Source organism: Geospiza fortis, unplaced genomic scaffold (assembly GCF_000277835.1).
Source record: "Geospiza fortis unplaced genomic scaffold, GeoFor_1.0 scaffold27, whole genome shotgun sequence".
NCBI classification, from domain to species: Eukaryota; Metazoa; Chordata; class Aves; order Passeriformes; family Thraupidae; genus Geospiza; species Geospiza fortis.
Window position 1 is genome coordinate 1,662,645 of NW_005054329.1, and position 9,547 is coordinate 1,672,191.

General features: G+C 48.8%; 1 protein-coding gene across 1 annotated transcript; it reads left to right on the forward strand.

Moving 5' to 3' along the window:
• The first annotated feature begins 1,207 nt into the window (after window positions 1–1,207).
• Window positions 1,208–2,146, forward strand: NDUFA8 (NADH:ubiquinone oxidoreductase subunit A8). Its single transcript, XM_031057260.1, has 2 exons — window positions 1,208–1,441; window positions 1,901–2,146. The coding sequence occupies exons 1-2, from the start codon at window positions 1,223–1,225 to the stop codon at window positions 2,036–2,038; spliced, it is 357 nt and encodes a 118-aa protein (XP_030913120.1). The 5' UTR covers window positions 1,208–1,222; the 3' UTR covers window positions 2,039–2,146.
• The last annotated feature ends 7,401 nt before the right edge of the window (window positions 2,147–9,547 follow it).

Here is a 9,547-nt window from a genome sequence, read left to right on the forward strand (position 1 = left end):
CAGCCGCACGGGCCTGGAGGTGACGGAGCTCCGGGCCGTGCCCGGCAGTGTCATTCGAGCGCTGGCGGTCACTCGTTCCAGCGGAGCGCCTCTGCTGTGGGGACAGGCCGGGAGAGCTCTTCGGCCTGGGGAAGAGAAGGCTCCGGGGTGACCTCAGTGCAACTTTGAGTGCCAGCAGGGGCTACAGGAGAGCTGGAGAGGGACTTGTGACAATGTGATAGAACAAGGGGGGTGGATTCACACTGGCAGAAGGCAGGTTAAGATCAGGTATTAGGAAGGAATCTTGCCCTGTGAGGATGGTGAGGCCCTGGTACATGTTGCCCAGAGAAGCTGTGGCTGCTCCATCCCTGGAAGTGTCCAAAGCCAGCTTGGATGGAGCTTGGAGTGGCCTGGCATAGTGGAAGGTGTCCCCTGCCCATGGCAGGGAGTGGAATGAGATGAACTTTAAGATTCCTGCCAACCCAAACTATTCTGTAATTCTGTTATTTTAATTAAAAATGCTGCTGCCATCACCGCCTTCAAAACTTTTATACATTCTTTTTAAACTTTAACTCCTGGGAACAGAGACCATGTGTTTTGTCTTGCTTATTTCTACATGGATTAATCCTATCACTAGAAGCTCTTTTGCCTTTGTTCCAGAGCAAGTGGCCTGGGTTTTTGTTGGGAACTCAGGGCAGTGGTGTGAGGCTGCTGCACCTTGCAGCTCTGTGATGAACTCCAAAAACCAACCTGAGCATTGCATTGTCTGTCCTCCCTGTCCCACAGGTGACTGCTGAGAAAGCTTGAGCAGGTGCACCACCTGCCTCTCCTGACCAAACACATAGCTCCAAGGCACGTGCCAGTACTGTTTGTACAGAACATAATTTAATTACCTCAAGGCATATCCACCTCCAGTGCAGCAGCTGAAACCTCTGCTCTGAGCATGGCTTTTTGAGCTTTAGACACAAAATTATTTGGAAGTATTAGAGCACCATATAACTAAATTATTTGGCAAAACAAGGATGTCCCGTTGTGGTGTTCACCACATCCTGTGGAGGAGCTGTGAGCATCCACCCAACAAAAATAACCTCCAGATACCAGTGAAGTCATTGCTGTCATTAATTGTAGCTGCAGCGATGGAAATTTCACAGGTACCTGTACCATATACTGACTTGAGCGAAGGTTTAGCTGTTCCTGAGAACTGAAAGCTGCAGAACCCACTTGGCCCCGAGCTGAGGTTGGGATGAGAGGAGCCTGGGTGGTGGTGCTGAGGGGTCTGTGCTGTGGTGTCCCCAGGAGCATCCGGACGCACTGCGCCGAGCCCTTCACGGCCTACTGGACGTGCATCGACTACAGCAGCCAGCAGGAGCTGCGCCGCTGCCGCAAGCAGCAGGCAGCCTTCGACTCCTGCGTGCTCGACAAGCTGGGCTGGGTCAGGCCTGACCTGGGAGACCTCTCCAAGGTAACTCCTTACCCCTCGGGGCACACAGGCAGCTCCTGCTCTCCTCCCTTTGTGAGCGTTTTGTCCCGAGCAGGTCTCCAGCATCTCTTGGCCTGATGGTGTTTCGTGAGCTCAGCGCTGAAAGTTTGTGGGATAGTAGAAGTCAAGACTGGCAGCATTTTCCAGGGTTGCTTTTCCAGAAGACTTGTGCTTTTCTTAGTGAAATTCTTGCTTTTTGCTTTTCCTGGTAGAGGCTTTTCCTTCAGGAATGAAGCTCATGCTCACGTGGAGCTGTTCTGTAGTTGTGATGAAACACCCCTCCCTTCCCTTTTCTTAGAAGTATTGAGGAGCTCTCATCAGCTGAACAATGTGTCCTTACTATTGTTTGGTTCTTCTTGGTAGTTCTTCCTTGAAGTTCTGACTCAACCTGGCTATTGAATGCTGTGAGAACTTGTATCACTTCTTTGCATTTCTTTCCAGGTTACAAAGGTGAAGACAGACCGTCCTCTGCCTGAGAATGCTTATCACTCTAGGCCCAGACCACAGCCAAACCCACCCACAGAAGGGGAACTGAAGCCCTCTCCCCTTGGCAGCAGGCTCTTTTTCTGGTCCTGGTGAAGTGGGCAGGCTGTGCTGTGACTCAAGTGCAGAGATGTGGCACTTGCACGTGTAAATTGTGTGGCGTGTGCTGGGTATTACTAATAATTAAAGAGCCCAAAACCATTACATGGCTGAGCAGACTTCTTTAAACTCATAGCAACGAGAACAATGCATTTCCCTGTTTTGCCCAGAGCTCTCTGCAGTCACACAGCCCTGGGGACCCTCTGGGCACCAGTAACGTCAGCGGGTTGATCATGATTACCAGGATTGTCTGGGATGTGTGCAAACGCAGTTCCAGTCTTTGACTGCTGGCCCATCAATCACAGACTGGTGTGAGTCTTGATTTACGTACTGAGAACATTGCCTCATGGATCAAGGAAACTCTGGGAACAAACAAGTCATTAATGTCTTCCCTTAGTCTTGCAACTGATAATTGTGCTTTCTTTCCAAGGGACTCCTGTAGAGGTTTAACCTAAAATCTGTCTTGGAGCAAGGGGTTAGTGGAATCTGGCATTTGCTAGGTATGGGGGCAATGCTGTTTCTGCCATGAAGATCCCTGTTGTGCTTCCCAGCTGCTCATACAGCTTTGGTTAGGGACTTCCACTTTTTGGACTGTTCTACTGGGGGAACACAAGCCACATTATCAGAAAAATCATATTAAATTTTCAACACCTTTCAGGAAAAAATTTCTCCTAAAGGATCTTGTGCCCCATTAAGCAGGGTAGGAAAGCAGGTTCTATTCTGTCTCAAGGCCCTGACTTAAAGGATTTGGGGCAAATCCTTCCCAATTTTTCTTGTGGTGTTCTTTTTGATGGAGGAGTTAGTGAGCTTTTATAAATTTATCTTTTCTACAATATCTGAAAGTCACATTTTTCATGGGAGTTGGATCTAGTCTTTCATTTGCCTCCATCCAATAGCAAAAGCCTTTTTATCAAGGTCAGAAAAAATCCAATGAACTTGTTTTTCCAAAGCAATATGCAGTTTAACTTGCTCTGGGTGAGATTGTCTCACCTGAGCCATGGCAAAGAGTGGAACCATGCTCTGCTCCTTGAGTAGCCTGCTGGTAGTAGGATCTGAAGATTTATCATCTCCTTGTTTGAGGTGGGATTAAACTGTAATGGTTCTATAGCTGCAGCATGTGTTTCTGATCCATGGAGCTAGAGGGAAAATTGTATAACATTTCTCTAAAAACAGCTTGTGCACTGTGTGCCTTCTGGGTTCTTGCTACTTTGTGCTGGGGTGCATTGACTGAAACTCAAGGCAGGTGCTGTGTTTGAATTTTAATGTACATACCAGGCTGTCTTAGCTGTCCTTGTCTAAATCTGTGAGCTGGTGCTGCACCTTTGCAGTTTCTCCTTGCCCATCACTGCCACCATCTCGGGGCAGCCACGTCTTTCTTGCTGAAGAAAGAGAACCCTTCTCTGCAGAGACTGAAATTAGGACAAGCTTGGGGTCTAATTGTGTTCAGCTGAGTGAGTGCAGTGAGGTTTGGCTGAGGGGAGGATGAATTGTTCTGGGATGTTAACACGTATCACATCAGATCTTTGCTGACCACTCCAACAGTTACCAGGAGTTTTTAGATTTTACCATGTTCTGTTAATAACTTACTATTGTCAGCATATTGCACTGCTGAACATCTGCTTTGGAATTAACAGGCATGGGCATTCCAGTAGTCAGCCCCTAATCACAATTAAAGAGTATTTTTTTCCTATTAGATTGCTTCTGAAAAGAAAGACATTCATAAGTAGAAGGGCAGGTTTTTTCAACAGGCTGATAGGAGCCCCACCCTTAAGTTGGCCAGTACTGTAAGCAAAAAATAAAGTGATTTTGATTTATGCTGAGCCTCAAAGGTTTAAGATTATTTTCTGTTTCTTGACAGCTGAATATACAGCCTCCTGGGTCAGAGCTGTGGGATCCAGTAATGATACACTGATCACGGTTTAAAATGTCAGAATTAACTGTCTGCTGGCCTAGGTTCCCTCTTCAGTTTGAAGCAGGAGTGGGCAGGTGAAAGTACAAAAGAGATCAGCAGAGGAGGACAATGAAATGATAAACTCAAGTAGAATTCGGCTGTACTCTGAGCATTTCCTTCATTAACCTCTCTGTGATAATTGTTTCTTGTCTTTATCTCTTGGCTAAACCTCTGGAAAAGTGTTACCAGAGGCTTTTCATGGTGCTTTGGACAGTGCCTGGAGGCAGCTATTTCTGCTCAAAAGTCCTGTGGCTTTACCCAAACCTGGATGCCCCTTTGGAGCTGTAATGGAAACTAGAACAAGTGGATGTCGAGATTCAGTAAAGACCATAAAAGTATTTTTGAGGAATGTGTCTTGACAATTTTTTGGCAGATGGAGAGCGGACACAGACTCAACAGAGATATTTCCCTGGCCCTGTGAGAAGTGTTACTTGTTGTGCTGTGGGATCTCAGCTTTGCCAGAGTTTCTAATCACACGTTAAATTAACAGAATGCAAAGCGAGTGTTGTAGCTTGTTCCACTGCGGGTCAGATTCGACAGAACCTGCTCCATTCTTTCAGACTGTGGGTGGGAAGAGTAAAATCTGAGCATAATATCAAATCTCACTAAGGTGGGACTGTGCATTTCTGGTGCAGCAGACTTGCATGGCAGTAGTACAACAGCACATTTCTGAGAATGTCTCTCTCCAAAACATCTGGCAGTTGGAGATGCCCTGGTTTCAAATGGTTCTGCTCAATTCAGTACTGTACAATCCTTTTGAAGCTCTCTGTGTGCTCTTGTACTGAAGAGTTGAGAAGCCAGAATCCATCTGGGCAGTAACAGATTTCAGACTCCCTCTTGTGGCTGCATTAGGCTGATTTTGGGCATCTCTGTGAAGATTCTGCCATCGTGAAAATCCTGAGGCTACTTAAATACAGAAACTTGATTAGATCTTTTGTCTTTGCTATAAAATTCACGTTGTCTCAACTTGATTTTTCCTACAAAAAAAACAAACTCTTGAGTATGAGGAGAGAAGAGGAAGAAAAATTATTTGAAAACTATTGCCTCAGTCACATTTGGTGTGGTTTCAAGAAGTTAAGGTAGAGTTGAAGTAGATGGAGGTGGCTGGGAAGTCACAGTGTACATTGTAATTCCTTCTCTGAATCCAGAAAGGAGATGACCCTGGTGCTGCAGAGTGCAGGGTGGCTCTGCACCTGTGGGGCTGGTGTGAAATGAGTGGGACAGGCAAGGATGGGAGCAAAATAGTTGCAATATTTACCTTTGTATGAAATCACATTATTTTTCTTTGTTAGGAACAGACTTGGCCTCACCACATGGTCTTACTAATGTTAATAACTCTGTAAATAATTTTCTGGTATTTCATGTGAGCCCTCCTACCTGGGGACTTGATCTGAATCTAAGGCATCTTCTGCGTGGCTGAGTGTGGTGCAAAGAGTACTCTGGCAAAGGGAGGAGCTCTGAGAAAACACAGCACAGCAAACTAGAAGCAAATAGTCCGTGGTGTGAATTTGGCTTTAAAGCAGTAAATCAGCACTGCAAGCAGAAGCAGATGCGGGAGGACAGGTGGCTCCCAGACCCCCAAGGCAGGTCAGCAACAGCTCACTCACTGGTGCAGGAGTTATTTCTGGGCTTGGTTTCTGCTTCAACAAATTTCTCCACTCCCACGTGCTGCTAGAGCCTTGGCAAGCCCCACACAGGCACGGTGCAGGTTCCTCTGGGCCTGGCAAGGGCAGGCAGTGAGGGAGGAGAGCCCCATGCCCAGGCTGTGCCTGCCTGTGAGAGCTGCTCCAGGCTGTCCCAGGCTGGGACGTGAAGAGTTTTGCTGTACCTCATACATCCAGGAATAGGGGCCCAAAGAAGAGAGTGTTTAATGGGGTAAAAGCTCTTTTTTGCATCCCAAGCATATCCCCAGTGCTGCTGCCTGAGAAATATCTTAGATCACGTTTGTCTGTTGCTGGTGCCTGAACAAAAGGATTCCAATCTGCAAGTTCCTGTGCTCTTGGCTGGGCTTGGCAAGTGCAGGTGGTTCAAGGGAGTGTTTGGTTCACACTGTATTCTGCAGCAGAAAATGGCAAACAGCTTTTGCACTTTTGATAGGATTTAAATTAATTTTTCCCTTCTCACCAGGGTAAATAAGGGCTGGGAAGAATGGCCATGCCTGTTGCTTTGTTAAGCTTGGCTTTGGCTCCAATTCTGGCACCCAGAAAGGAAATAAAATACAGGGAAGGGGAGCTCTATAAAAGAGCTATGGGTCTGCTCCCGAGTTGATAGGTTAAACCACACAAAACCCTGAATCTGAGGCATTGCTCTAATATTTGTAAAATCAGCATGGCAGCTCTGTTAAGGGCTATGAGTCAGCCTGAGGGTGGTTCAGCTCTTTATAAGTAGTAGCACAGCCTTCTGCTTCCATGCAAACAGGAGCGAGGATTTTAATGGAGCCAGAATTACCCCTTTGGTTAGAGCCCTGTCTGACCTCTGCTTTGTTCTCACTGCCTCCCGTGTGCAGCTGTGCCGAGACAGAGCCTGACCCAGCTTTGGGAGAAAAGGGCTGGATGGAGCCCCTGAATGTGGGATCAGTGCAGCCTTCCCTCAGCTTTGGGAGAAAAGGGATGGATGGAACCCCTGATGTGGGATCAGTGCAGCCCTCCCTCAGCTTTGGGAGAAAAGGGATGGATGGAACCCCTGATGTGGGATCAGTGCAGCCCTCCCTCCCCGCCGCCCCTCCCTGCCCATCCCGGGCTCTGTCCGGGCTCTGCCCCTCGGCTCCCTGCGCTGCTCCCTGGGCCCAGCGTGTGTCTGGGTGCTCAGGTGTGGCCTCGGGGCTGTGGCTCTCGGGCAGCAGCGGGGCTGACCCGGCCGTGTGCGCACAGGGGAGGCTCTGCCCGGCCCCTGGCGTGGCCCCAGGCTCTCGTGGCCAGCCTGAGCTCCAGGCTAGACAGAGGAAGGTGAGGGTCAGCCGCCGAGAGCTCTGCCCAAGGCTCGAGAAGCACATTTTGGCAGAGGAAAGAAATACAATACAAGCAGGGAGGGAAGCTCGACTTCCATCCAGCCCCCTCCAAGAAGCTTTTGGCTCCCTACAGCTGCTGGAGTCTTTACTACCAGTTACTGGGCTCTTTATTTTTACAGGCTTTCATGTGTTTGTTTTCTGTCTCTTAGACCGGTGTTTCAGAGGGGACAGAGCAGAGCAGGAACAGTGGGGACTGGAGGGTACAGCCCTGCACAGGGGGACAGGCAACCCAGCTTCCCTTTCCTGCCTGTCACTATCTCATTGTGTGGCCTTGGGGCACTGTCACTTCCCTCTCTGCCCTGGCTCCTCTGCAGTGGGGTGGTTCCACCCAACACAGCTCTCTGCTTGTTTACCATCTTTGTCCTTGTGAAGTGCCTTAGAGGAGTCTTGGGGAAGCTCTGCCTGGGCAGGGCAGGCACAGCCACAGCCCAGTGCTGTTCTCCTTGCCCAGAGCAGCAGGAGCCAGGTCACAGGGCATGGGGGGGCAGAGAAGTGCCTGTCACCTGCCCTGGAGCCTCTGCCTTCTGTGGGCACCCAGCTCTGTGATCAGAGAGGCAGCTGGAGACCTCACTGAGGGGTGGAAGAGGACAAATGTCTCTCTCAGCACTCCTGGAGGGGTATTTCCCAGTTCTGATCTGCTCCTGCCTGTCAGAGATCACAGTGGCAGCACCCCGCCTTCTGCTGGGAATGGCTGTGTGCAGGGAGCCGAGGACCAGGAGAGGAGGTAACAGCAGAGACAGTCCCCAGAACAGGGGTAGCATCCAGCCCTTGCACACCCCTCTCTGCTCTCCATCACCGCTTGCTCAAAGCCTTTGTTTCTGTAACCATGAGTGAAACCAGTTGTGGGAGGTTGTGCTCAGCCATGACATAATCGGAGTCTGGGACTCCACTGGAGGAATCCTTTTGAAGATTTACTAGTCTGGCTAATTACAATAAAACTATGAAGGTGCTGTGCTCTAAATCATCAGAAATTAATAACTGGAGGTTTCTGCTTTCTTGCGCTTTTTGCTAGGACACAAACCAGAGCAATTCTGGCTACATCAGCAGTGTTTTTCTTTCAGGAGGGTCTGTCAGAGGCACATTAACGTGTTCACAGAGCCATTGTCCATCTTTGGTTTTGGTAGCAGATAATTTGATTAAAATTATGTCACTTCCTTGCTCCTTTCTCTGTGTTGCCTTTCTGTGTTTGTTTCAGCTTGAGCAGCAACAAAGGCCTGCAGGATTTATCTGCTGTTTATTGACATTTTCCCTTTCTGAAGCGCATCCTTACGTTACCCCACAGAGTTCAGCTTGTGTCAACCACAGATGGGTGATTTGAGGAAAGGCAGCAGTAGCTGGAAATGCCCCTTCCATCCTCATTCCATCACAAAATACCCACATTAGCAATGCACTTTAGAACTCTGAATTTGAATATCTACTTCCCTTTTAGCTGTTGTTGACCTTAAAACACGTATTTTCTATTTTCATGTGTATTTTACATTTTCATCTGTATCCTACTTTTGAGAGGGTGTGTAATTCCTTGTCATCTGCAGTAAGTCTGTGGTGTCTCATTCTCTGCTGGGACCGAGTCTGCTCCCTCTTGGTGTCCCTGCCAGGCTGTTCCTGCCTGGTCACTGCTATTTCCTCTCCTTTTTTGCACTGGGGCTGTAGCTGGGCTCACACAGGTTGGTGTCTCACCTGTAGTTTTCACATCCACGTTCACAGGTGAAATCTTGTGTTAAACCTGGGCTCTGGAGCTGTGGAGAACCTTGGGGACTTCAAGCCCCATCTTGGTGTTTCTTTCTGCCGCCATAGGCCACCTGCCCTGTGGATCTGGGGGAAGAGAGGCTGAGCCCCACAAGCCCTGCTGGAGCTCTGTGTCCATCCACCTGTCTGCAGTGTTTCCAGAGCACCTGGAGCAGCCCAAGCTCCCGGGTCCTGGCGCTGGGCCGAGCCCATCGCTGGGCTGTGGGTGGCTGGGCCCTGGTGGGCAGGCAAAGTGCTGTCGGAACAAAACTGAATTGAAGTGATTCTTTTCCTCTCCCCTTGGCCTGCGAGGAAATCTTTTTCCATTTACTATAAAACATGGTCCTTAATAGTGCTGAAGTGTTCTACATATTTTAAATAAACATGAGTGGATTTGAGCCCAGGAGGACATGAAAGAATGCAGCATTTGCGGGGTACCGGCCCGGCACACATGTCAGCAATTTGGCTGCCTTGTGTACTTTGGCTTTTAAAAAAGCATTTAAAAGTAAACAAATGAAGGAAAATCTGGCAGCTGGATTTCAAAGTAAATTGCTTTCAGCTGATATACCCTGTTTCCAGCTTGCTTGGGTAGTATCAAGCCATACACATCCAGCAAGAAGAGCAAGCGGCCAAGGAGAAGAGCGGGGGCGGGAGAGAGAACAAAAGCAGGGAAGTTCTGTGGATTTAATTCTTCCATTTCCTTCCTTTGCACCAAACCCTCCCTGCCTGTCAGTGCCCTCTCATCAGCCAGGCAGGTTCATGCTTCAGACAGCAAACTGTGCTCCATCTTCCCCTGGGCCCTGTTCTGCCAGGTTCTACCTCC

Coding starts and splice junctions, on each gene's coding strand:
- NDUFA8 (XM_031057260.1), top strand. CDS start 1,223: ATGAGAGGAGCCTGGGTGGTGGTGCTGAGGGGTCTGTGCTGTGGTGTC. Junction 1,442..1,900: donor ACCTGGGAGACCTCTCCAAG/GTAACTCCTTAC, acceptor ATTTCTTTCCAG/GTTACAAAGGTGAAGACAGA.